The sequence below is a fragment of the Kwoniella europaea genome, chromosome 1 (genome assembly GCF_036810445.1).
Source record: "Kwoniella europaea PYCC6329 chromosome 1, complete sequence".
Lineage (NCBI taxonomy): Eukaryota > Fungi > Basidiomycota > Tremellomycetes > Tremellales > Cryptococcaceae > Kwoniella > Kwoniella europaea.
Window position 1 is genome coordinate 7,233,186 of NC_089487.1, and position 27,265 is coordinate 7,260,450.

General features: G+C 44.7%; 10 protein-coding genes across 10 annotated transcripts; 2 read left to right on the forward strand and 8 right to left on the reverse strand.

Moving 5' to 3' along the window:
- Positions 1-3,851: 3,851 nt before the first annotated feature.
- Positions 3,852-4,730, reverse strand: V865_002761 (uncharacterized protein; the record flags this gene model as incomplete). The annotated part of the gene is made up of 2 exons (XM_066226560.1): positions 3,852-3,993; positions 4,060-4,730. The coding sequence occupies 2 exons, from the start codon at positions 4,728-4,730 to the stop codon at positions 3,852-3,854; spliced, it is 813 nt and encodes a 270-aa protein (XP_066082657.1).
- Positions 4,731-5,414: 684 nt separating this feature from the next.
- Positions 5,415-6,085, reverse strand: V865_002762 (uncharacterized protein; the record flags this gene model as incomplete). Its single annotated transcript, XM_066226561.1, has 2 exons — positions 5,415-5,574; positions 5,664-6,085. 2 exons carry the CDS (start codon positions 6,083-6,085, stop codon positions 5,415-5,417), a joined length of 582 nt encoding a protein of 193 aa, XP_066082658.1.
- Positions 6,086-6,673: 588 nt separating this feature from the next.
- V865_002763 (uncharacterized protein) lies at positions 6,674-6,995 on the reverse strand (the record flags this gene model as incomplete). Its single annotated transcript, XM_066226562.1, has 2 exons — positions 6,674-6,761; positions 6,871-6,995. 2 exons carry the CDS (start codon positions 6,993-6,995, stop codon positions 6,674-6,676), a joined length of 213 nt encoding a protein of 70 aa, XP_066082659.1.
- A 449-nt stretch (positions 6,996-7,444) lies between these two features.
- On the reverse strand, positions 7,445-7,816 carry V865_002764 (uncharacterized protein; the record flags this gene model as incomplete). Its single annotated transcript, XM_066226563.1, has 2 exons — positions 7,445-7,568; positions 7,686-7,816. 2 exons carry the CDS (start codon positions 7,814-7,816, stop codon positions 7,445-7,447), a joined length of 255 nt encoding a protein of 84 aa, XP_066082660.1.
- A 602-nt stretch (positions 7,817-8,418) lies between these two features.
- On the reverse strand, positions 8,419-12,287 carry V865_002765 (allantoicase; the record flags this gene model as incomplete). The annotated part of the gene is made up of 13 exons (XM_066226564.1): positions 8,419-8,576; positions 8,661-8,741; positions 8,826-8,898; positions 8,992-9,585; positions 9,653-9,678; positions 9,752-9,930; positions 10,015-10,369; positions 10,523-10,697; positions 10,901-11,257; positions 11,381-11,669; positions 11,754-11,842; positions 12,061-12,146; positions 12,221-12,287. The coding sequence occupies 13 exons, from the start codon at positions 12,285-12,287 to the stop codon at positions 8,419-8,421; spliced, it is 2,529 nt and encodes an 842-aa protein (XP_066082661.1).
- A 539-nt stretch (positions 12,288-12,826) lies between these two features.
- V865_002766 (uncharacterized protein) lies at positions 12,827-13,806 on the reverse strand (the record flags this gene model as incomplete). Its single annotated transcript, XM_066226565.1, has 4 exons — positions 12,827-12,931; positions 13,022-13,133; positions 13,273-13,499; positions 13,684-13,806. The coding sequence occupies 4 exons, from the start codon at positions 13,804-13,806 to the stop codon at positions 12,827-12,829; spliced, it is 567 nt and encodes a 188-aa protein (XP_066082662.1).
- A 970-nt stretch (positions 13,807-14,776) lies between these two features.
- V865_002767 (uncharacterized protein) lies at positions 14,777-15,775 on the forward strand (the record flags this gene model as incomplete). The annotated part of the gene is made up of 4 exons (XM_066226566.1): positions 14,777-14,816; positions 15,049-15,368; positions 15,451-15,502; positions 15,633-15,775. 4 exons carry the CDS (start codon positions 14,777-14,779, stop codon positions 15,773-15,775), a joined length of 555 nt encoding a protein of 184 aa, XP_066082663.1.
- Positions 15,776-16,587: 812 nt separating this feature from the next.
- Positions 16,588-18,561, reverse strand: V865_002768 (uncharacterized protein; the record flags this gene model as incomplete). The annotated part of the gene is made up of 3 exons (XM_066226567.1): positions 16,588-18,192; positions 18,256-18,316; positions 18,386-18,561. 3 exons carry the CDS (start codon positions 18,559-18,561, stop codon positions 16,588-16,590), a joined length of 1,842 nt encoding a protein of 613 aa, XP_066082664.1.
- A 2,098-nt stretch (positions 18,562-20,659) lies between these two features.
- On the reverse strand, positions 20,660-22,450 carry V865_002769 (uncharacterized protein; the record flags this gene model as incomplete). Its single annotated transcript, XM_066226568.1, has 3 exons — positions 20,660-21,938; positions 22,011-22,099; positions 22,169-22,450. 3 exons carry the CDS (start codon positions 22,448-22,450, stop codon positions 20,660-20,662), a joined length of 1,650 nt encoding a protein of 549 aa, XP_066082665.1.
- A 2,678-nt stretch (positions 22,451-25,128) lies between these two features.
- Positions 25,129-27,258, forward strand: V865_002770 (uncharacterized protein; the record flags this gene model as incomplete). Its single annotated transcript, XM_066226569.1, has 14 exons — positions 25,129-25,346; positions 25,419-25,519; positions 25,582-25,680; positions 25,734-25,863; positions 25,916-26,005; positions 26,062-26,079; positions 26,146-26,180; positions 26,229-26,372; positions 26,428-26,504; positions 26,559-26,635; positions 26,696-26,824; positions 26,877-26,913; positions 26,975-27,085; positions 27,160-27,258. 14 exons carry the CDS (start codon positions 25,129-25,131, stop codon positions 27,256-27,258), a joined length of 1,365 nt encoding a protein of 454 aa, XP_066082666.1.
- Positions 27,259-27,265: the final 7 nt, after the last annotated feature.

A 27,265-nucleotide genomic window follows, 5' to 3' on the forward strand; every position in this document is an offset into this window, starting at 1 on the left:
CTCGCGGATGTAAGTGAAATTATTAGACTTGTCTTGGCCCTGGTCAACCGATGTTGTCTTGTGGCTAAACTACTGTACGAACATTGAGGTCGCTCAAGCAAGCCTGCAACCCTCAGTACAGACATACTGACTGCCTCAGTGGAAGCAACCGAGCTCGAATCCGTAAACAGCTCATCACACGATCATCCAGAACGATGCATAGAGTTGTAACGGTACGGACATCATATCAGAGTCATTGCTCCTGAGCGCTTTTTTTTTTTGGAGCTAGCAGTAGACAAGTCGGTTTGCGCCACACTGTCGTTCAAACGTCGTAAATTGCCTTCAGTTTGTTGACTTCTGTGTCCAGGGCGGATTTGGTGGCGCTCTCATTGTCTGTACCCATCTCTGTCAAGTATTTGTTCAGTGCTCTGTGCATAGGCCTCATAGCTTCCTGTCATGTCGGCTACCTCCACGACAAGGAATACTGGTATAGGAAGTTACGTAAGGGATCACGATATCGGTTAATGGGTAGCGATATCGTTGGTATAACAAGGAGATAGTAGGATATAGGAGAAGGATAGGATTTATTGTAGATATCATTCAACTTCGTTCATTTATCTTCTACAATGGACATTGGACTTCCAGGATAGTTAGATATATATATCCTCTCTAATTTCGTATTCATTCTGCCTCCCCCATGAATTCTCAATTGTTGTCTTGTCTTACTATTGATTCCACGATATCACTTCGCACTTCAGTATCTCCTCAAGGCTACAACGTCTATTGTCCCTTTGGAGGTCATACCTCTCTAGCTGAGTACTTCGTTCCCTTAGCTAGGATATCGTATAAGTCTTAACGATATCCGGGTTAGTTGAACGATTTCGTTGATCACTCAACGAAGTCGTTCATCTCTTATATACTTCGGTTAGATTATTATATCATCCGTTGTCCTCTTATCATCTGCTCGCCTATTTAGGCCGTCTCCTATATGATTAAGGCCATCTACTGAGGTCTTAGTTAGATCATCGTGACACTTCCTCTCTGGAAGTCCTGTCCTCATTTGTGGCCACAGACATGATGGACGCGTTTAAGGTTCCCTCTGTTCTGAGCGCTTCAGGACATGTCATCAGCCATGGGTTCACTTATCTTATCTGGAATGAGAGAGTAGCTATGAAAGATATTGGTGTAGAAATATGCCGATTGAAGGGAAAAACGTCAGACTAACCTTCTAGCATCTGTAATGCCTTTTCAGGATCGAGGGAAGCTAGGAGTGATGGAGTCTGGGTGATGGAGATCTCAGTTGGAGCGCCGTCTGATGATATTGTTTTGATATATGATATGTTATAGATCGTATGTGTGGATAGTTGTAGAGAGTGTGATGTTAATATGAAGATATCTAGACCAAGAACGACAATTATCACAGGCTTTTTATACCTTAAATCGGACAGAACGCCATCCCGAGATTGTCGATTCACGTATTTGGGAGAATGACTTGATGCGAATGCGGGAGTACAGACCGGCTGCTTCGGAGTGGTAGAACTTGGTCAAGCTTCTTCAGACTATTCACCTTCCGCCCCTTAAGAAGTGTGAACCCCTCGGACAACCTTTCAGACTGCATGCTTGCCCATGCCAAGCTACAAGTCCAAGAAGCTCCTTCCCTCGGACCTACCACTGGGGTATGAGCTCAAGATCATCTCCGTAGTGTCAAATCAGCGTCAATCAAGATCCAGTCTACATGTTTCAGATCACCGAGGCAGTCCGCAGGCGTTCGACAAGCTGCACATTTGTTCTGTAGGGTATGTGCGACATGATCACACTCCGAAAACGACTGACGAGCGGTGTAAATGATACCGAGCAGGGTCTGATCGCGCAAAAGGCTTCTCCTGAGCATACTGTATCTCCCGACCTCCGAACAAAAGCACTTGTCTTTGAACCTATGATGCAAGAAGACCTTATGAATGCAACTCAGAACACCCTTCTTTTCTGCAAATACAATCATTCTCGCAACCGATGGGTAATATGCAACCGCTCTAAGCCACGGCATGCATCATGCCCACATCGAAACCCACCAGTGCATTTCTCCGATAGATAAAGAAGCCATAGTCCCGATCACAGCGGATTTAGCATGGTTGACTATCGTTTCTTGAGAGATGTACCCAAGAGGCCACAGCACGCATCTCAAGCAGAAATCAAGCAGGTGCGACTGTAAGGGCAGAGGAGGTATTCCTCATGCACCGCATAAGCCAGACACCGCATTGGTTTTTATCGGGTCGGCTCATCCTCATACTTCTCCTTCACCCTCGTCCTCAGTATAATGAGGGCGCCTCGCCACAGATATCCCGATTCACTGATCTCGAGTGTGGCGGAGAGAAGCAGAACAGGTGCACAAGTCAGTCAGGTTAAAGGATGCAACTCAAGTTAGAGGTACGAACAGTAAGAGACCACCGCAATTTGCACTTTGCACTCTGGAGTCATTGGGGATGAGCGATCTGGAGATAAATTCACCCGAACGAACCATATGTGCTTTTGGGCATTCACCTGAATCAATTATCGAATCTTGCAGAATCGAGACTGATCTGTTGATGACATCACAAATCACGGCTGGGTGGAGATATGAACGTGTGGCTCCATCGGCTAGCCCAACATACGCTGTGGACTCTACAGAGGAAGAAGGCATTGGACAAGACACGTTATAAGAAGGGAAGAATACTGAAGGGATGAGAAATATGTCTTGGCAAAAATGGTCCTTTCCGTTTGTTTAACATGTGATATGAACAACATCTGTCACAGTATCTTTATCTTGCAGTATTTTTCTGTACTTGTTCTCCTAGAATTTCAGAAAATCGCTTGTTGGATGCATACGGTACCTCGTCTAACATGAGTTTACATACAGCCAATACAGGTGCAGTACAGCACACTGCATAAAGCATTATATGCGCCAACTAGCTAGGATCTTTGAAATAAGTGTACACTTGAACAAACTCAGAATTCGGGGTTAGGTATACTTTGGTATAGCATGTACCGACATCACTTGATGTTGGGGGATACGCATAGCAGGTCTTCAATATAGATCTACTTGGAGTCAGGTCAGCGTTGATCAGCTGTGGATTCTGATCACATCATGGTAATGTAAGGACTGAAGGGATGAAGATATACATAATTCATACCCACAGGTCGGTACCAGGAGGGATCAACGAAGACCGTACGTTTATCGTCCTCGTAGGCAAATGCCGAGCCTGCCGGTGCAGTAGGAGCGGTCGAGCCAGTTTGTGAATTGTTACCTTGAGTGGACATTGTAAGTAAGTTGTTGTTGGAAATTAGTCTCTGAACGGTAAGCAGGTTCTAAGCACTTTATATCATTGAGATCTGGCAGTATGTCGATTATCCACTTTGCCTATCACTCGAATATAGAGGACAAATTAAGGCAGACCTCCTTCGGATAATGGACGTTACAGAAAGGAGAAGTAGAGATCGAAATTCTGCTAATGAGAGCAGCAATCGCAATATTAGACTGCAAAATGAATGGATGAACGAATCATTAAACTTATTTGACAGAACCTTTCTACCTTTGATCACTTCTAATGGAGAAGCGGATAATGTACACTATGTGTTTTGGTGTTTTCGCTTCTTATGGTACGGCCGGTGAATTTGATTGGGTTTGTCAATAGATTGAACGTCATTTTCTTCAGAGAATAGGTGTCGACGAGGAAGATCTTTGTAAGTTGTTACGATGATGTGATCAGTCAGTCGAGACGATACAGAAAGATACAGTGGCGGTCACCTTTGACTTTCTTTGTCAGTCACCCTTATTCAGCATGCATTTCATCATCTCCTAAGACCCTCGTAAACAACTGTACATATGAATACCTATACTATTTAGTTTTGTCGACGACAGCAAAACCCTGTTCTTGACCTGGCTTATCTCGATTCTTTTCAAAGATATATGTGGTACCTTCCCTGGTCTGCTCAGAATAACTGAATTCGTATCCTTCGCCTCGAGGCAGCTGGTCCAGACTGCCAATCAGATCTGGTATCAGCTTTATCAAGGGGAAAAATTATGCTGGAACACCGAATACTCACACGTGTGATGGGATGTCGTCGTCACCCTCACCGGAGGCTTTAGTGATGATTGTTCTGCGGCTAGGGAGAGATCTACTAATTGGGGGTTTAGACTGGCCTTCGTGCCCTGAAGAAGCATTCGGCCTTCTTATGCCGTGAGAAAACGGTCGTCTTAGATATCCATCCAGATCAGAATTAGAGCGTCGTTGGGTATATCGTTGATGAGCATAATAATTGTCTTCAGGACCATCATAATCAGTAGGACGTCGATCATCTTCATAGTTTGCATATGGGTCTTGATGGTAACAGGGGTTTGAATAACTCTCATAGTCCTGATATAGATCATCGTGTTCGTCGACATCCCGACGATCGCCATGCTCAACATACTCATCATCATCGTACACCTCTCTCCGAGTGCTGTTGTGTCTGTCTCTACTGGCATCCCTAGGTGGCCCATAGTAGTGGGAAGTACGAGTGGTATTGTCATATTTATCATATCTTCGTTCGGAAGCATAGCAATCATTATCGGGTGAATACGAGTGGCGGGGTGATTGAGGCGGGTCGAGGGGGTACCATTGACGGGACGCAGGATCATAATACCTGCTGCTGCCGTTGGAAGGTCGATAGTAGCGGACACCACTGGCTATGGGACGGCGGACGCTTTGTTGAGGATGTTGGGAGTCTGAGGTCATGTTAGAATACCTGATAGGGACGATGTGCGTTATTCTGGGTAAGATCAAGCATGAGAGTGTATTCATATAGCATGTGAGATTACATCATCGGGACAATTTCAAACCAAGTACTTCTTGCGAGAATCGTTCTCAACATTCTCGTATCTGGCTGAAAAATGTGACATCATCAGACGGTGAGTCTGCAATGCAAAACTTCGTTATCAGCTAGATTGGTTATACCAGGGTTTGATTTGCAATACATGTAGAAAGGAAGGTCATTCCTTATGAGTTCTAGGCCTTTGTGGGATTGCACAATATTGTAGGATATAGTAAACGTGAACCGTGAACCGTTCTCTGAGCTGTGGCAACCTGGAAATCAACTCCATCAGAAGCCTCAACAACCGGACGTCAGTCTCTGAGAAGCTGAATAGCGTGACCTGCCCATTAGAACGCAGAGGCACTTCTGGAGGAAGGTATTGTGCTCAAACTTGTGAAAGCGGTGAATTTATATCCTGATCGCGAGGTCAAATCCTCATCTCTGAAGAGTTGCATGGTTTGTCCGCATTTGCACAAGATTGCCGTCGACAAACGGTGCAATGACCATGGGTTCCCACCAATTCGATAAACATCAAAATGCACAATGGTAAAGCGTCCCCTTGCAGTATTAATCTATCAGATCAAATCGACGATGACGGAAGACAGGCATCAAAGCCTTTCGGATAGTCGTTCTCCGTTATAAGTCACAGGTATTGATATTTCCCTTCCGCCATTCTGTGATCTGAAGATGAAGGTCCCTTCATTCCTCGAACGATCTTCCTTATAGCTCGACAATCCAAAGCCGTACCCTGTGGGAACCCTGTCCCACCTAAAAGTATAGTACACCGTAATTGAAGCGTTAGTAGACTAATACTTTAATTGACATGTGAATTGAGAAATTCGTATACTGTAACTTACACATTGCGTGGTGCATTGAGATTCGACTCTCTTAGCTCGGATGCCGTGTATGTCCGGATCCCATCATGACTTGCAGATGGTTGATTTTGGTAAGTAGCGGGCGGAGCCCTATAAGTCGAAGTGGAGTAATCGCCAGGTCGCGAGTGATAGCTATTACCTCCTAGACCGTAAGGCTGTGAGTGACTGCTGTGACTCTGAGGAGAATAATAGTATGAGCTACTGGCTCGAGAGGGGTAAGTGTAACTGCGATAGGTGCATGTCCCATCGTCAGAATGACGAGGCTCTCGTTCCACGGCGACGGCTGGATATAGACGTTCAGTAGGCGTCCGATGGGACGTTGAATAATCGTAGGAAGAAGTGGAGGGCGTTGAATGGCGATGGGAGGAATGACGGGAGGGTACATAATAATACTTTTTGCCCATGCTGAATAACAAAATGAATGAATTCTACAGTATATGATACTGGTGATCAGACGGAACTGTATTGGAAACGTGATGTATACAAGACAAGGAAATGATCAAGAAGAGAAACATGTAAAGGAGGGACTGACAGTGCATATATTTGAAATATGCTGATTTCCAAGGACAAAGGCCCCGAGTGAAAATAGCCGTGTATCCTTTCATGACACGAATTTGCAGTTCCCCACCCACTCTTGTTGATGACAGACCCCGGAACGCACTTGGCGCTTCGTAGAGGAGCGCGACGTCATATCACACAAAGGTACGCCAGCTCATCTCTTGCCATAAGGGTTCTGATATGATATGTCGGCACTCTGAGTGCTTGCCCGGGCAGAATCAGAAGATCATCTTCAGTACATTGGCGATGGCAACTGATAGGTAGTGGCTGCATACAGTAAGTCATGGTGCCCATGACAATGGATCTACCCTAAAGATGTTGGTGATTACCACCAGCCCCTCAAACACATCGACATTACCATCAGGTAAACACATGCATTCATAACCCGTTGCCAATAGGTATCAGCCGGGACCGTCCGCACTCGCCACATGAATTCAGTTTTTCTCTGGCCACGCACACTCAGTCACTTGAAAGTACCCATTCGGACAGTCATAGAAATGCGTATATTCACCAGTAGAGCTCCTATAAGAGCCTGTAAGCTGAGAATTAGAAAAGACGGATCCAATTTATGAACAACCACTACAAGGTTAGCTGCATACCGAGCTGTACATATAAGAACGTGGCAACTCACGCTATGACGGTACCTGGAGGAAGATACGTGTCCACCGTGACAGAGCTATCTTCAGTGCTGCCGCTACTTGATGCATTCACGGAGTTCGAGTACTCTGAATCTTGACTGGGAGCTCTTTGAGACATCTCGATTATATGATGCAGTCGTGTTAAGATCTTGAGAATATGAATGAAATGTTTCGATTTGAATTTATTTGATATTCAAATCGAATTGGACAGGGGTTGACGCACTACATCAATTACGGGAAGAGCTTTGGACATACTTATATAGGGATTACCTACCTGTATTCACCGCTTGATAATCTCCAAGACAAACCATAGCATTCAATGTGGGGCTTTGCCGATCCTTTTACTCTTTCAACTCGCAAATTCGAAAGGATCTCATCTCACCAATGGAAGGGCAAGACGAACCAGATCACTCCTATGTGCGATCATTGCAATACTTCATTAGGAAAAGGAAGCATATCAACCCAAGTACGGTCGTCTTCCCGAATCCTTTATGCATTGCATTTCAATGATGTGTCGAGTCTTGCCATCCGCATATCACATCACCTCCTTGCTACAGTATCTTCCAATTATGATCGAGGTTTCGTTTCGGCTTCGAAAAGCTCAGTGGTCCCATACGGTCCAGAATAATAATTAGTGATACCTCTCTCGGATCTAGCAGACTTGAGATATTCGTATCCTTCAGGAGTATCCCTAGCCGCGATATCGAGATAGTCAGCTGTGCCACAAGTACAGTACTGTACCTTACCATATTCAAACGAGTCCAGTACCATCTATTCAGTATAGACAAATCAAGAATCATGAGCTGACCCATGAGCCTTTGAGGAACAGCAAGTTGTGATTCCCTGACTACCTTTATTGTTTGAGGCGTTGTCATTCGCAGGAGACGAATCTTTGGCGGTGGATTGACCTTGTATATCGGTAGAGTGTGAGTCTGGCATGATGCGTGTAATGGCTCAATGATATATATATCTTTATCTATAGTGAAGGATCGACGAAAAATATATGAGAAAGAGGAAATAATTGTTACAGTGCCATACTGTTTGATCGAGCTCTATACAGTATCACCCAATGACAGCCGAAAATACAAACACTGTTTCGTCCAATCAAGAGGATGAAGACGAGAGACCTCGACGTAACAGGCTCAGAATCGTGATCAGGAGGAAGAACGAGAAGCACAGTCGATCAGTCAGTCGAAGGCTATTCAGCAAGTCTTTGATCTCGTTTCAGCATGCAGTGCAGTACTACACCAGTTGAGCTGTGTGAGTCGTTAGCCTAGACTTTACATTCCTTTATCGGATCTCCTCGCATACATGTCAGTACAATTCGTCATACCTCGTACAGGAGTACATATCTAAAGTCACTGGATCGCAAAACTTTCGCAATCAGTGAGCAGTGGCAAGCATCGCACTGCACATCACAAAATGTAAAGCACTCGAGAGAAGTCACATTTACCTGGCATTTCCTGCATGATGCATTTCCCTTCTTTTCAACTGTACCAAGTATAAGGTCTTCCCTTCAGTCCATCATGACTCAATGGTCATTACAAAGAAGGCACAGCAACTCTTCCAAAGACTTTTTGACCCTCCCAAGACAAAAGTTCGCAATCCCTATCATCCGTCTCACCGTGCAATCCAGTGGAAATTTGAGTTTCAACACATGCTAGATCTATCGTCGAGTCGAGTATCAAAACAGGGTGATCTAAAGACGGAGAACCAACAAGATATCAACCATCTTTCTTCACTCATGTGGTTTACATAGATATGGATACAAGAAATCACTCACGCCATACACCCGGGGCATAGGATAATCCCATATTGGGAGGTAAGATGAATGATTTAAGAGTTTTAGGGTCGGGTTTATCATCTACAGTATTTTCATATCACAATTCATGACATTTAGCGATCGATACAAGTTCTGATTATAGTAAGAGTATTTATCATTACTCACCTGGTCCATTATCCGCTACGATCACCAAGAACTCTCCTCCTTCATCTAAAGCTTCTTCAGATCGACCTGACCACTATATCCAAATCAACCCATACCATAACATCAGTGACCATCCCTTAGATATCAATTTCCAAGTACACCGTGTTGAGAAGTCCGATCTACTCACCTCAGCTTTACCCATAGGTAAGAAAGCCTGACTAGTATACTTGTGTCTCTCCATGTACCTAACGTCAAATACCCTTCCACGTTCCAAACCAACTTTCCTCGTAGCTCTAAATACTGATATTCCGGTGATCGCGCCGGAGTCAGAAGGGTAAGTGGAAATGATCGGCGCAAGACAATTATGTTTAGTCGTTTTTCCATCAGGAGAAGATTCCGAATCTTTATGAGTCGACGAAGGGCTGGTAGAAATGATCGAACCGAATTTACCGAAATTATCGGGAGTGATCAATACCGGTTCCAAGATCGATGAGTTTGATGCATGCGTAGATGAAGAGCCGTGATGAAGGATGGAAGATAAGAAACCACTTCCTGCTGGATGTCCATTAGTCTTGGGATGATCATGTCCGTCGCTCAGTGTATGGGTATGGACAGGTGCTGGATGAGGTATATGGGCGGTCTCGATTGTTCCTGGTGGGAGGGAAGTAGGTGGGAATGGTGGGATTTGCAAATACGTATCAAGCGAAGGTGAGACTTTCTCGACGTATGCTAAACTTGAAGGATCGGGTGTTCCTCGTTCGATCACTGCGTATTCAAGGTCCTGATGAGATTGTGGAAGATTATTAGTTTATACAATATGAGCAAGAATCATCACAAAGCAGACTTACCCCTCCGATGGTGAAGAGAGAGTGATCTACAGACAGCAAGTGGTCAGTCGAAATTTTTCTGTGATCCGAGGTTCATGTTGTATCGATCGGAATACTCACGCCATATACCAGCATCGAAAGATACACCCTGAGCAGCAGTCGCCAAAAACGCTCTTACAGTCTTCAAGTCAGGTTTATCATCGGCTCCATTCAGAGCTACTACTACTATAAAAGCTCCGGGAGGGGGTGAGTCGGCGGGTCGACCGAGAGGAATGAACGCTTGAGTAGTATATGGGTGTCTACCAGCAACCATTAGCACCTTGCCTGTGTCAGGTATAGGAGTCGATGAGCATCACAAATGATGAACATGGATAATAACATACCTCTCCAACAGTTCGACCTTCATCTTCGCTCCATCCCTCACTTCCAACCTACTCTGAGCCTTCACACAGCCCACAAAGCTTCCACCGGGTTTACCCACTCCTTCAGGATATGTCTCCTCGATCTTCCCCAATCTGTGGAACTTCGCGGCGGTACCTTGATTGGCGACAGTAACGTTGATCCCCTTGGGCGCTGACGATGGGAAAGAGTATCCTTGGATCACTTGACCGTAAGGTTTGAACGCTTCGTACGTCAGAGGCAGGACTGGTAGGTTCAGTTCTGCGGATGTCGAAGGTGTCAGGGAGGCAGAGGGTGAGAGGGGGTATCCGTAGACCCTGAGTCGTTTGGATCCTCCATCTGCAGATACACACGGGTGAATTAGCATGAATCGTAAGGGGAAAAATCGAATTCAGTGATGGGGATGAAAGCGATTGCAGATATGTTGTACCACCACATGAGGACACTGATCCAATATCGCACAAATTGCCAGCGGACGATCATTTTACTCACCTGGGTAAACGGTATATCTCACATGACTCCAGACCCTCCCTTCCCCAATGCTCTTCTCAACATCGAAGAAATGCTGTCTATGCGGTCCTAGTGGTTTCTTGCTGACTATCTGTGTCCATTCAGCTTGACTGAGGTCCGATCCTTTCTCAGAGAGAGTCGCTTCGATCGTACATGCCTATGAGATAGCGTCACGTTTTCATCAGTTATCAGCTGATTATCCACAAGAACCCAAAGGATGATAGAGATAGAGGTAGAAGGTCCTTTGGGATGTATTTCCTCCACTTTCCATGTCCAACCTCAACTCAACCTCGCTGTTCTTGCCGATCTCTCTCTCTCTCTCACTCCCTTTATTGATCAAGATGGATGGTTGCAACTTACCACGGGATAATTACCAGGATGGAACGCCGTATCAACTTCCACCCAACCAATCACCCCCTCTACTCCCATCTTGATTATCACCCATTCCTTTCTCTCTTGTCCTTCGAGTTGACCTCCTGGGGAATATTTGCCTCTTTGATGTTGTGATCGTCTAGTCTCCCATCCATCTGACATGTCCACCCCTCTTCCAGGTAAGAGGAGGTTCTGAGGTGGAGAGAAGTTGGCGTCGGAGCATGAGACGATACTTCCTCCTATCAATGGTGAGACAAGGTCGATAGGTTCGGTTGAACGGTAGTCTGGTGGTAAGGTAGTAGGGAGGGTGGGTGGTGTAGGTGTACCAAATGCTCTGAATCTTGCCTATGAACATGAAAATAACAAGTAATTAATCAACAACCATATCTGGACTGAAATACTAAAACCTAATTGATGAAATGCCGTCGAGAGATTGGATCAAATTGGTAAAAGAATGACTTGACTTACCATTCCTCCATCAGGTATCATCCTTACCATCAACCATCCCCATTTTCCTTCCTTTCCGTCGTTTCCAAGTTCGAAGATATGTCTACTATTTGGACCGAGGTCAACTACAGGTAAGATCTCGATCCAACCTTTAGTGTTTGGCGAAATTTTCTTCGCCGTAGTTGTGGATAATTCGGTTTGGGACAATGCGAAGATCTGAGATTGGGGAGCTTCGTTACCGCTGAAATGGGAAGTGTCGATATCGACGTAAGATACAGATGTTGAGGGTGTTGCAAGTTGAATTATCACCCTGTGATAACACATTGACAAAATCTTAGTTAGTAGACATTTTGAAATATTCAGAGAAAGGAATGGGTGGGACGGGTTGACTTACCAATCGAAAGAAGGATTATGTCTTCTGGATTCCCATCCATCGTATAATGCTCCATTGGGACCGAATTGGCCTTTCATAGAGATTGATGGCTGTGAGGTGTCATCAGGAGTCAGAACGGTGCTCGTTGATTGCAAAAGTAACATGACATGGGCACTTGGAGATGTATGATACAGATATATTATTCTTCAATCTGCACGACCCCTTCGTGATCAATATCTTATACCTTTCCACTACCGTATTCATGTAGTATTGGAAGGATGGACATAGAGATCCCAATGAATTAATTAAAGGTAGCAAGAACACTCACATTGGGTTTCAACAGATTATGTCTCGAAGCGAAGAAATCATCTGAGCAAGCTACTACTTTCCCACCCAAAGAAGCCGACGATACCTCTAAGAATTCAAGAACAGACCCAACAACAACATCAGCTGAGATTCAGAAGAATATAACATATGTGGTTACTTACCGACATAACTTGATCTGATCTTCGAGTCGAATGTCTCTAGATCAATCTGTTTAGGTGTGTATGACATTTTGTGGGATGGACCAAGGTACTAATCGGATATGCTACAAGGTAGTCTTTGTAGGATGTTTTGAGATATTCAACAAGTGATACTTCTATACTGCTGTCAAGTGTTAAGTATGTTGCTTCTATAAAGCTCAAATCAGGTATATCGCAACCTCACATGATATTTGCTCATTCATCCATATTCGTTCCCAGTGAGATCTGACTCTACTGGTTTGCGCCCCTATCTCCCCTGTTGCTTTTAGGGTATCTTATCGTTTGCTAGTGCAGCTACCGCTCAAAACCGATCAAACCGGATCAAGCGGTCCGAGCGAATCACATACCACACATAGCATATAGCATACTATAGGAAATATAACATATATACATCTAAGAAAGGAGGTCCATAGGTCAAAAAGAAAGAAAAGAAAAGTCCATATCATGTGAGAACATTCACTGTTTTGTGAAAGGAGAAAATTATTTGATATCTTATTTATCATATATCGTATATCTCATGTTCCTTATCGTGCATCGTTACCCTATCGTGTGTCCGAGATAAGAGCATGTTTAAGCCAAAGTACCAACTCCGACTAAACCTGCTACGAAGAGGAGGATAGCTGATGGGGCAGATACGAGGTCACCCGCCGAAGAGCTACCGGAAGAAGAAGCGGCCTATAATGAAAGTGACAATTGGCAATCAGTAAAATGTATTGTACAGATAGATAGTCATGTATGGGCAGGATGAGGTAGGATTGCACTCACAGCTGAGGTGGCTGATTCAGATTGAGAAGCAGTGGTGGAAGCACCAGAAGTGGGTGAGGCGGTGGTAGCGGCTGTGGTGGTGAGAGAAGCGGTTGACGTGGGTGAGACGGTACTATACATTGGCGATGGAGTGTCAGACTATCGTCATGCAGATATACCAATTTGCACAGGTGTGTAGAGCAAGATGCTGCGTATGATGATGTAGTCATGCGGAGTGGAACAGGATGATGTTGATATGACTGATCACTCACGATTCACCCTCCTTCACTTCAAATTGATTGGACTGAGCCAAAATACCGTTATTGTTATCATTGCTTAAGAAAGAGATTTGATAGCCTTGACCAGGAGAGATAGTCTTGGAAGGAGTATAGATGAACGATCCTTCGGAGGTATTGACATCTTTCTGGATGACTTCTTTGGCGGAAGAACCAGGTTGGGAGATGTAGATTGAGAAATTCCCGGGGTCGGTCGAGACGGACTATGTGAGTATTGAACCGGTGGGCGTAATGTGCGGAAGTCAAAAGGAGTATGGAGGAAAGAAGGATCGTGCATCCGTATGTCGGTGTTCGTAAAGAGACGTAGTCAAGATGTAAGTAAACAAACAACGAATAGCAATCAGCACTCATTCTCAAAATGTGTTTCATCATAACATGCCCACTCACAGTCCACTCGATCAATTGAGATCCAGTGCTTTCCCATCCAGTCTGATTCGAGGGATTGGTGATCTGAATAGCCTGAGCAGCAGCAGCGAAGAGTGCGAAGGGGATGATAGCTTTGGTAAACATCTTGAGGTATTAAAGGTTTGTTTATGCTTTGGACGTATAAAGATAGAAGGTGTAGAAATGGCTCGCGAATGTATGCTGGTTGAGACAGAAGTTGAAGGAAAGAAAAGAAAAGAGGAGATATAGTAAAAAGGAAGTAGGCAATGGTTTATATATCCAATTTCAATCTGAATCGAAAGGATGAGAAATGTCAAAAATATTATGCAGATTGAAAAGTCGTTTCAAAGGTACACTACGAGTACTACACTAGATTAGTAAGACGAGTTATCCGATCCGTGCATGCTCAATCCGATAGATACCATGCAACTCATCTGGGCTGTACAGTGCGTCTATAATGCATGCGTTCATACATATCGGAGGTTCTTACTGTACATAAGGTGTATCCGATGGACATTGAGGATAAAGCAATACAAGGGTAAACAAGGGATCTCGCCTTTACACAGCTTTGCTCTCGAGATATGGATACGGGGATTCAGGCGATGCGACTTGCAACATACAGGCCACCGAGAAGTGTGTTTGACCTCCTTGTTGTACTGTTAGCATATACAAGCACAAGGCTATGTACCATCATGAACACATATCACCCACCGTCTATGTACAGTCTTCTCATGATGGTTAGAGGTTGACAGTTGACAGTTGACAGTCCCAGAAGACAAACGCGCTTTCTCCCATCTGTGATGATGTCGCCCACACTTCACGTGGTATAATTCCCTAAACAGGTAATTTCTGGTTGTTTGTATAACCTAGGTGCATGGGCTGACGGGGTTACGGCCCAAGGCTGAGCAATTGGCAACAGCAAAATGCATACAAAGATCTTTTTCATCCATACATCCGGCTTCCTCATTCCATTAATATTTCATACAATCTTCGCGATTCACTTGTCAATATACTATAAATATACTCATATCCACCGACACCCAGCGCACATATCTATCAAGAATTAACATAAGCATAGGATAAAAGCAGAAACAGGATGAAGCTTTTATCGCTTCTTTTACCTTTCCTTCCCCTCGGTGAGTTCACGCGTCATGTGTGTCAATCGACCATTCTCCCATTCTATCGCTATGAAATTATGTTTGTGCGATCGTTCCGTGAAGGCGGGCCATGAGATGCCAACGAGAATATGATATAATGGATCGTCCATGGTGTTACATCAATATATCATGTAGTCGGGTTCAATCCCATCTACATCTGCATCCCCGGAAATTAAATGCCTTACTGATTTCCCCTTCTCCTACCACATAGCATTCTCCCTTTCTACGATCTACTGGCCCGTGACCAACCCCTCCGAGACCAACCCATGGGTGATCGGTAACAAAAATCTCGTAGCTTGGAAAACAGGTGGTGGAACAGGTATAGATTCATTTGATATTCAACTGCACAATTCCAACCGTACCATCATGGTAGGGTTCTTGCCCATCGCTTTGAGAGTACCCATGGAGAAACTACCAGGGAAGAAGTACTATGGTGGTGAGATCGAAGTGGATTTGGTCGATGGTCTACCAACGGGGGATGGATTTTTCTTGATTTTCATGAATACTTATCATGGAGAAGTTTATGCTAAAGTGAGTATATCGCTATTATCATTCATCCCTACTTTCATCCGCTCGTATCTACAACGACTAACCTTTCAATCCATCTTTGTAGTCACCTAAATTCTCTATCTACGCTACTAAACCCGACAACTACACTGATCCAGGTAAGTCTGAACTCTGGCTTTATTCTTTTTTCAAAAGAACAACTTCCAGGAATTCCTCCACCTGTCATCGTTGTTTTCATTCTATTCAACTGTTTGTTATCTTATGCTAATTTATGCCTTACCCTCATAGACCTCCCAACCGCCACCGTGACAGCAACACTAACCACCGTCCCCAACCCAACTCAACAATGGGCAATGACTTTGAACGGTATCGATCCAGATGCCACCGCGTCCGGTACCGCTATAGCAGGTAACGCAGGAAGTGGTACATAAGATGCTTTTGTATCATATATCAATACGTAGTAGGAAATCGGGATGAACGGAGGATAGGATGGACTGGATAGAATGGATTTATTTGGTTTCATTGTAGTAGACCTGAGCGGATGTCACGGAATCCAAAAGAAAAAGGAAAAGGAGACTGTCAAACCTTTGAATAGAAAGAGGCTGAGGTTTTTTATGTATCAGAAAGGACATTCTTTAATTTATACTTGTTTGTGTTTCCACTTCGTATTTGATTTTTAAAATATACCATCTCATGAATTTTACGCCTATCACAGATGGACAGCGAGAGATTCAGATATTAACAACGACAAATGATGGTTTCTAATGCTGTGTTTACTGATTTCATGGATAAATCAGAACCTGACTTTGCACGTAGAGTAAGTTAATGTACGATCGTTGACAAAAGGCAGACAGAACACGGGAATGTCTTTTCGGATCATGGATATACGCAATCGCAAAGACAACTTGCAAGGGAAAAGTAGCATCAGTTTGAGCTGTTATTCTTTTCTCTTCTATTTGGAGTTAGAAGAATCTGATATCATGAAGATCGAGTCTTTGGAAATATGTCATGTCATGAGATGCATATTGCAGAAACCGAATTGCGAAAATGCCAAAGGTAAAAGATCAAAACGACCATTAGATACAAAACAGAGAAATTACTTCGGATCGAATATGAGATGATTAAGATAGATAGATAGATCGTAAGTTATATGAATAGATAAATTATATATGTCTATTCGAAATCATAAAGTTAATTATAATTGTGTAGAGAACAGCTCTCCTCTTCACCTTCTTCTTCCACTCTAGATCTTCTCGCTCGAGGTATTGGCGGAATGTTTAACCTCCTCACCTTCAATGGGTTGTAATTTACCTGCTTGTCTAGCTGGGTCTGCGAATACTCTAGTAGGTTCGTTGAGGTGTCTGAAGAATGTAGGGAAGATGACCGCGCAGATGAAACATGCTACAGCCAAAGCGACATATGGCCAAATCAAATAAGGATCTTGGATAGCGTTTGAACATGCCAAACCGATAGCCGAAGAGATAGCTGAGGAGAACAGACAGATAGCATAGACCAAACCCTTCATTCTTGCTGGAGCTCTGGTATAGGCCAATTCGTACCCTGTAACCATGACGAAGATCTCTCCTATAGCTGGAAGAGCCTGTAGGGGAGTCAAAGCCCAGATGGAAATCGACGATACGTCTTCACATACGTCGGCGGTCGAAGCGTAATATCCACAAGGAGAAGTTTTGTATACCTTCCATTGAAGGACGGCACCGTAAATCATGTTGATACAACCCAACATGAATCCGATTGACAATCGAGTCATGGGTTTTAAGGGGTAACCGATCTTTTCGAAGAATGGATATAAACCGTAAGTGATGATAGGAGTGAAGAAGATGATGGTAAGAGGGTTCAAGTTGTCGATGACGTCGTTAGGAGCATTGTCGAGAGTGACAGCGGATGATAAAGCATTTTCTTGAGCACCAATACCTCCATCGGCCATGATGAATATAGGAGTGAGGAGGAATACCACACAAGCAGCTAGAGATTGTCTCATCTCATCGACGAACAAGTCGTCCCAGGTGATCTTGGAATGATCGATAGAACCTTGTTCAGCGAGTATTTGAGATGGTTTAGCCCTGTTCCAGAATTTGTCGGCGTTGAAGATTGTTTTCCATCCACCATTTTTCAAACATGTACCGAGTACTCTGAAAGCTTCGAGAGTGACGGATCCCTGAGGCGGGGCGTGGTATAATCTCTTGTAAAGGAAGGCAAGTACCAAGGGCATAATCATGTAGACGATACCTGGTAGGAGGTAGGCCAACCAATATCCAACGAATCTTGCAGAGTAGGAACTAGCAATAGCGAAGAAACCACCGACGTTGATACAGAAATAGAAGATCAACAGGTATCTCTGAACGGTAGTTTGAGGATCGACAATGACTCGTTCACCAGATGGGAGCGTCTTGAGTGTAGGTCTCTTGACTGGGATTTGGTCACACATGAGAGTGGCCAAACATGGTTTGATGAATCCAGAAGCGAATGAAAGGATATATAATGATAAGAGGAACGGACCAATGGCATGACCACCACCGATGACTGAGGGGATAGCAGAGATGACCAAAAGGACGTGAGCGATGATACCTACACCTGTACCGACGGCGATAGTTTTGAATCGACCCCATTTAGTATCGGCGACGATACCACCAACGATAGGTAGGACATAAGCCAGGAAGATGAATGCGTTGTAGACGGCTGAGGCGGTTACTGTTCCTTTACCCAATGCACCGGCTGTTTGGTTCTCACCCGCTTCTCCTGGCGCGACAGCGCCTGCACCATTACCGCCCTTAGGTAAGGGTCGGTTGACAAAGTTCTTGACTACTCCCGAACATCCAAGATATGATGCCTAAACCGACACAAAGCATGAGCGACAAGCTGAGAATGTACGACAAAGAGACAGATGACTCACTCGTTCGGCCAATTCGATAGTACATAAAGCGACACTAACCCACTTCATCTTGGCTGGAACTCTTGAGGAAAACCAATTAACGTCAACACCGATTTTATATTGTAAGATATCACAGGATCATATTACTCACTTTCGAAGGGTATTGAATTCCTCATCGGTAGGTTCCTCATCATCATTAACATATTCGAGAGCACCGGCAGGGTGAACTCCGGTCTCAGGTTCCAAAGAGACCTTGTCCTTGTGGAGATCTTCAGCATTGACCGCGCTGGCTGGTAAACCCGTGGGAGGTACTGGAGCCGACTCCATATCCGTTATACTGGCGTGTGTAGCTGTACAGTGGAACGACATTAATCAGCAAGTCAATCTAAAATCTACACGAACGAGGGTATCAGGTAAAGCTCACCCATTGTTATTACCCTTCTATGACTGGATGCGACTATACACAAGTGGCGAAGGATTCTAACTAAAGATAATTATTGAGTGTAATTTGTGAAATGTGGGTGAGTATGATTAATCACGATTCGGTGTCGGCTTTCTTAAATAACAATCCGTTATCTTTTTTACAATCGCTTGCATCTCATCTCACTTCCGTACATGACTCGAAGTTCCATCAAACGCAATTCGATTCGTTATCATCACGACATTCAGTAACTTCACCCGAAGATCCAGTTCAAATCATATGATATACCGACAACGCCCGCATGGTCTACTTCTGATCTGTCAATCGAACATCTCTGATAGGTCATGCCATCCAATCCAAGTCGAATCGAGTCCAGCTGATCTACTGTACGCGAACGACAATATGATGCAAAAGCCGAAAGCGAAAGCTCTCTCTCTCTTCGTTAACTGCCTTTTGGATCGGGTGGATATGTACCATGCGATGTCAAAGTTTATTTTCATAGTCTCGGGTGGAGTCGTGTGGTCTACATAGAGCGAAATTAGTGTGAGTCCAATGGTGTGTAGCACATGAATGGATGATCACGAAAAAGCAAAAGTCAGAACCAATGTGGAACATGTAGGGTAAAATATCAATTGAACAGGTCACTTTAGGGTTATACCAAATGAAACCGCATGGTACAAATTTTTGGTTTTGCCACTCATTCTGTACAGTAAGTACTGTAGTCGTAACTAAATGATCGACCCGCTTTCTGCGGTAAAACATGAGCACGCGCTCGTTCATGTCCAAATTTAGAATTTCCAAGGAAAAAATTATGGATAAACTTTTTTAAGCCAGAAGCCGCGGAACAAGAATTTTGCAGCAGTTGACTCGGCATGATATGCCATTGATCTGGTTGGTCAAGGTTTACTTGTTCCTTTGACACACCGTTCGCCTCTCTGTTCGACACACATGAACTCTGCTCGAGCGGTGCAGCGCCATTCAAAGATTCTAAAGTGAAATATCTAGATACCGGGTAGGACCCAGATTTCCAACATCGATTCCACACCAGGTTTTTCGGTGGCACCTGAATATTTCTGTCCAGATTATGCGCCCGCCAAGATAAGAGCCAAATCAAAGTTGCTGTACATCTTTCGAGAAATCATGTGGAGCGGAGCAAAGATAACAAAGCACCTGTTTGCCGCTGATGTATACAGGATGGTGTCTTGGTGTCCATATCGGGTTTACATTGGATGTCTTGCGGATGGGTACGTCGATCAAGACAAATGATGATAGCGTTATCAAGTACAAGTACTAACAAAGGTACGCTAAGCTAAGCCACCTTGCGTCATGAAATGCCGATTTTCTCATTTCTAGGAATTGTACCTGAGGCGTTTTCTTGTTTGAGCATGCTGTCTGTTTGATCGAAGAGGGATACATGCGGTCTCGGTGTACTTGTATCACACGATTCCATATGTAGACTTTAGATAAGGTCATTTGACGTGATTCATATGCGTCCTGGTAGCGTGATAAGGCGAGTATACGGGTGATGGATTACTTTGATCCGTCTACGGTCTTAGTGGAGCATGTCAATTGACCTATCAGCATTCTTTCTTGTCCAGCGGATGTGGGAGTGAGATAGACCGATATGGAAGAGCGGAAATACAACACGGAGCATGAACTCAAGCATCACATGGTTCGTGCGACTGTCGGTAGGCTCTGCTGTCGGTCAGAGCTGAGGTATGCCCCAGAAATTCTGCCATCAATCAAGTCAGTCACCGCTGAGCAACTTGTAACTCGACTTACTGCAGTTTCAGAGAACCGGTGCCAAAATCATTGTTACAAGATGCCCCAGTATGAGCCAGCCATAGAATTCAATCCCAAATGAGTGCATAAACATTAAATTTATAAACAACCTATATGTATATAATATGGCGTGGTGTAATTTTGGCAAATGAATTCAATCTAGATACTGCACTCCGAGTACTAATTAAGTGCTATGACTACAAACATCCCTTGTGGTGTACCTTACATGATGGCAGCCCAGACCTTTCCGACGAAGTTCTTGGGTGGTTTCTCCTCATAAGACTCGGCTTCTACAACATCCAATCCAGATACGAAGTCCATCTCGGTGGTTCTGACGAAATGAGTCTTCTTGATGAGTTTGTATCCAATCCAGAGGACGGGGAAGAGCCAAAGAGGAAGGTAGTTGGTGACGAAAGTGGCAGTATCCCAATTACCTTTGAGGAAGACTGACCAAGCGGAGAAGAAGAGAATGATGGTGATCATTACCATGGCGTATTTGGCAGCGAAAGCGTTCTTGTTCAAGAAAGTAGAGTAAGGTAAAGTAGATTTGGAAATACCTTGATCTTTAAGACCTTTTTCGAACCGAATGTAGACAAGACATATACCCCACCAAGTCATGAGACCGGCGGCAGAGGTCAAGTTGGCAAAGTAACCGAATACCTCACCAGCAGTAGATTGGAGAGACATGTAGGCGAGAGCACCGAATAGAGCACAGAAAATGATAGCAACGTAAGGAAGACCGTTCTTGGTAGTTCGGGCGAAGATCTTTGGAGCTTGTCGGGTGATGGCAAGACCGTAGATGGCTCTGGATGAGGTGAAGAGATCGGAAGAAGCAGCTGACCATGCTGAAGTCAAAAGACAGGCGTTGATGATACTGGGTAGAGCTGGGATACCAGCTCGTTTGATGGCAATGACGAAAGGAGAGGCAAGAGCGGTACCGGAGTTAAGAGCGAGACCATCATCGTTGGAAGGAACCAAGAGACCAATGATGAAGGTACCACCGAGATAGAATACCAAGATTCGGATGTAAACCTTCTTGATGGCTCGAGGAAGGTTTCGTCGAGGGTTCTTAGCTTCACCAGCGGCGATAGCGACAATTTCGGTACCGATATAAGAGAAGGCGGCTTGAGTAAGTACAGCCCAGAAACCGAGGAATCGACCGAGAGAACCGCTGATGCCGGCGTATTGAACAAAAGGTCCAGGGTCTCGCCAATATTGGAATCCGATGGATTTGTGGTCGGGACCACCACCAGCGGTGATAATGATACCGAGGATGATCAAACCGGTGATGGTAAGCACTTTGATAGAAGCGAACCAGAATTCACACTCTCCGTAGACACCAGCACCGAAAAGGTTGATGACGACGACAACGATAAGACAGATGGAGATCCAAAGAGCATTGTTGATAGTTTTGTTCCACAGGTTGATCAAAACAGCAGCGGCAGATAATTCGGCAGGGAGAATAATGACCCAGTTGTACCAATAATTCCAACCCATGGTGCTACATACGGGAGATGCGAAATTAGCCTGTGACTTCTGCATAAAGCGATGATAGTCAGTGAGGTCAACTCACAAGGAGAATGCAGGGTCTACGAATCGCTCAGCGAGTTTGATGTGACCACCAGGAATAGGAAGGAAAGAGATCATTTCACCAAGTGAGATCTGCAAAATCGAGAATCAGCTTATATGTCTTGTCGGGAACGCCGCTAGACAAAAGAATCCATCACTCACCATGACTGAATAACAAATACTACCCATCAAGGCGTAACCCAAGAACAGACCAAGGGGACCACCATGAGCCAAAGCAGAACCGGTACCCAAGAACAGACCTGTACCAATGACACCACCGATGGAGATCATTGCCAAGTGTCTGGACTTGAGGGATCGCTTCAAACCCTCATGAGGGACAACCTCTTCCGTGTACTGCGGCTGGTGTATCTGATCAGCGCCACCGACTTGCTGACTGTAAACGTCGGCATGTTTCTTGTCGTCGTACTCGTGGTCGAGGGACATGATGAGTATTGTATTAATGGGGAGGGGGGGGGGAGAAGATTGAGTTGGGAGGGGAATAATGAGAAAAGAAAGTGGTGGGACGTGTATATATATACACACGAAAGAGATACTGGGGGGGAAGGCAATGTTGGAGCGAGACAACGAGATAAGCCGTAAACGAGTTCAAAAGAGGAAAGAAGATAAGAACTCTTCTAGCCCTACAGGGAAAGCGCGATTGGCAAGGGAATCAAAAAATGGAGCAGAGACCGATCTGACTCTGACTCTGATTCAGAGCGCCAGAGGGGCACGAAAGAAGGGAGTGAGTGATACGACGATCGTTCGCTTAGCAGAACTGAAAATCGTTATGAAATTCAGGCACCCCGCTTACCCCCCTGAGAATGAACCGATGGCGAGCTATACTTGGAACACCTCTGTTTTCTTGGCTTGCAATTGGGTACATATCCTTATCACGATAAGGCTCGTGTGATAATGCTTGAAAGCGTTCACAGCTAGCAGCAGGGGGCCTTTCTCATGCTATCAAGGTCGGTAGTAGCCAATTGATAGACTTATCTCACTGCCACCACCCTCTCTGATGTACGGTGTAAATTTATCCTTCAGCGAAGAGGACGCGCTCTCATCAGAGTAAGTCAAGGTCTCATCATGCTGAACACTTTTGGCAGACACATACTCTACCGGTCAGCAATAACCGGGTACCTTCGTTATGGCTGCAACGATTCTCGTGAGGTGTCTCACGACATGCAACATCAAGCAGTACGAAAGCGGCAAACCCGTTAATGATAACTAATCACTCACCTCTAAGCGAGCGATGAGACGGGGATCTCAATTGAAAAGAGTTCTCTCACTGATGCCGGCAATATCGGAAATGCGTTTCATGTGAACTCTGCTATCCCGCTGCTCAATACGCTCTTCGCGAAGATAACGACATGATGTGTTCCACATGCTTTTTTTCCTGTCCCATCGATTACCGTGTCGCCAATAGAACGATCCTAAAATAGATTCAGTCTGGATAGCTCGGTGCCTTATGAAAGTTCTGCTTCTTTGGGCAATAATGGAGTTTTGAGTATCCCTGTTCGATCAATGACGGGGAGTGGAACTCATCACCTGCGAAGCAACCGGGTTATGGTGTTCAGGAAGTCAAAGACCACCCAGTGCCAGCCCCATGTTCAATCTCCACGGGGAGGAAGGCTCTCTAAACGAGATATACAAGGTATGTCACAATGGTCGATCACGGACTGCATCCATTGAGGTCAAGCTACGTGATCCCAGAGTCTGATTGGCTTAGACGACCCTGGCCCAGAAACTTGGTATGCATTCACATCGCAAAGCACAGCGAGGAACACGGGACCGCACCCCTCTAAGCGACATTTGACGAATACTTCCATGCCCTCGTTCCTCTCTCCACCACAAATGTTCGGATACGTATCTTCGATCTGACTTCGCTAAAATTCCATCATTTGTTCAGTACATGGTATCTCGGCAATATCAGTCGGTTGAGATGCCAAGCAAGAGCGATCATGATTCGTACTTGATCTCCTCCATAAAATAGGACTACGGCACTACCGAAGATAATGATAGATAACGAGCTGGTGCAATATCTTCGAGGTGACCGCCTAGCCCAAGCTCCCCTCAATTCCTTTGACAGACATACCTTGAGCAGCAGCTTCGGCAAACTCTGTGTAATATTTGACCGGAGTAAAATCAGGAGGGACAGCAGCACGATAGCTGCAATTGCAAGAATCCTTGTACCTTCGTTGATATCCAAGGAAAAACGAGCCCAGTCATCATCCTAATGTATCTTATGTCACATTATCGTCTCTGACATGGAGATCGTGCAAAGGACAGCTCCTTCTTTCGATTGCAATCGCATCCTGCGTCAACGATGTCAGGGCAAAGTGCTTGTATTGCACCAAAACTGTCAGGATCAGTGGCCCACACCCTCAATGAGTGAGATTTTTCCACCTGTCATTAGATACCATCCTCTTCACATCAGCCGAAATATCTCATATGAGGTTCTCACATCTGTCAAGATATACTACTCAAGTCCGGCAAAACCCAACGGACCAACTCCAGTCGCTACATGTATCGACTCTAGAGCCTGCTGGCTAGATGCCACAAGGGCATCCTCCGAACTTCGGATTATTTCCAGTGGTCACTGCTTCCACGATGGTAATGAAGTCTACTGAACGAGAGGCGGTCCGCATGACTCCAGAAACGGGCCGATTGCTTTAAGTCTCGTGATCACGATATGGAGATTAGTAGTTTATTGAGGATGAGAGTGAATGCCTTTATTGTGGCAACGTGAACCTTCAATAACAAGTGCCTGTATATGATGGGACTAACCAGATTGGACTGACAATTCATGAAATTGGTTTCCGCTGTTTCACCAGTGCAGCGTGCCAAGCTTCGGACGATGCCTAAAATTAGACTTTCATGTATGTCAGAAAATGATGAAAAAGGCGTCAAGATGCATGTGACCAACATGATGATTCCAACGAATCCAAGCGGTCCGCTGCGGACCGTCTTCATGCCGGATCATCAAGGTGGAGGTCGTCCTCTCTTGAACAGAGAGCATCATAGTGCACCAATATATATAACGATCGAACAGACGTGCTCTGAGAAAAGAAGAATCAGTCAACTGTGCGCTGGGACAGATCAAGCAGAACGAGGTTGACTTTACAATGCTAGCACTCACACTCTTAGCTCTGGCTGGACCTCTTGCAGCCTCAGCCGCATACACCCCACAAGGCAGATCAGCAGAATTGGCCTCTCGAGCAGGTCAGACCTGTACGATTCAATCGAGCGGGTCGAATTCTACAGACGACTCACCTGCGTTCCGAGATGCTGCAAAGCAGTGTGCGAATGGCGGTACTCTTCTCTTTCAGGAAGGTGTAGACTAGTAAGTCCATGAGATCCCCCACATCATCGAGCTTTTATCATTGACAAACGAATAAATTGTATTTCACCACAGCTACTTCAACACACCTGTTAATGCGACATTGAACACCGTGGACATACAGTTGAAAGGTAACATTCATTTACCCCAAAATGTCACTTATGTTCAAGGTATCGGTAAGTAATCAGCTCCATGTATCAACTACCGGTCATTTACAAACATTAAAGTCATGACGTAGTCAATGGTTCGACTGGCGGCAATGTATGGTGGATCAACCTCACCGGTGATAATCTGAACTTCACTGGAACAACCAATCTATCTACAGGATGGGTATATGGTAAGTCCATCTGACCTTCATCTCGAGTCATAATCCCGCTGATAATCGTACAGGGTATGGGCAACAATGGTGGGATGCCAACCCTAAGAACGGATCTGGAATTGCCTCTCGACCTCATCTATGGAGATTCAACGTTACGAATAGTTATATCAGCAATATCAAAATCAGAAAGCCTATAGCTTGGTAAGTCGAGACATGTGCAAACTCAGTATCACACCACTAACTCCGAGTATAGGGTCACGACTTTGAATGGTCACGATATTGAAGTTAACAACGTTTTTGTCGATGCTGCTACTACGCCAGGTGGTGGATTCCCTTTCAACACGTGAGTTTTCTACTATCAGCCTTGCTTAGGGATATACTGATTCGTGTGTATGATAGTGATGGCTTCGATGTTGCGTAAGTATCAATTTGTTTCCTCAAAGTCACTGCAAACGGATGATTGACCATAAGTCACCTACTTAGAGCCAAGAATGTCAAGATCAACGATTTTACCATTTGTAAGTCCTCTTGAACCGATACCTTGAATCAGCTGACATTGCATGTAGTCAACGGTGACGATGCTGTGACCATCAATAACGGTGGAGAGAACGTGACTGTGACCAACGGTTTCATCGGTGGTCCTGGATGCCATGGTACAAGTATCGGTTCTTTGGGTCAAGCTCAAGGTGTATACAACACGGTGAAAAACAGTGAGTATCTCAAGTCGACAAATTGAAAATTCACAAGCTGAGCTTGTTGTGACAGTTTGGTTCGAGAATATAAAAGTGCATGGTTGTGTGTATGGTTCGAGGATCAAGACATACCTCGGTGGTCAGGGTATTGTAAGTATCTCAATCTTTCGACAGTAAGCAGTAGCTGACTCTTCGCTTGATTAGGTTCAAAATGTCACCTTTGCCAATTACGATGTTTCGAACACTACTTTCCCGATCTACTTGACCCAGAACTACTTCAAGTTAGTGTGACCATGATAGATACAAGAGATTACGGCTGACGCGGTGTAACTCAATCATAGCCAAGGTAGCTCACAAACCCAGAATGGTGCGGGTGTCCAAGAAGGTGGGAACTTCGGTGGTCGAGTAGATAATTCCTCTGTAATCATTGAAGATGTTACCTACAAGAATTGGAAAGGTGATATCAACACGTAAGTTTTCCTTTGTGGGATCGAGTAATATGTTGACAAACGGTATTGGCAGGTATCAACCAGGTGATAGATCCTGTGTGACTGATCCCGTAAGTGACCGCAATCCGTATTATCACTCACGTTTATACTGACATAAATCCTTCGCTTCAGTGTTGGTACGATGTCCCCGGATCTGACGGTACTCAAGCTATCGTTATTGGTTGTTCCAACTCTACCGCTTGTTCAAACTTTGAATTCCAAAATATCCAAGTGATCCCTCAAGTGAGTTCGGAATCCGGACAGTACACCTCTCTTCTGGTGTGATGACTAATATCAACCCGGACTTGACTTCCTAGTCGTACGCAGAGACCAAGATCAACTGTACGAATCTCGAACAAGCCAGTAACCCGAACCTCGGTATTGTCTGCACAAACGGTACCCTCGTCTCCACTTGAGCGATCG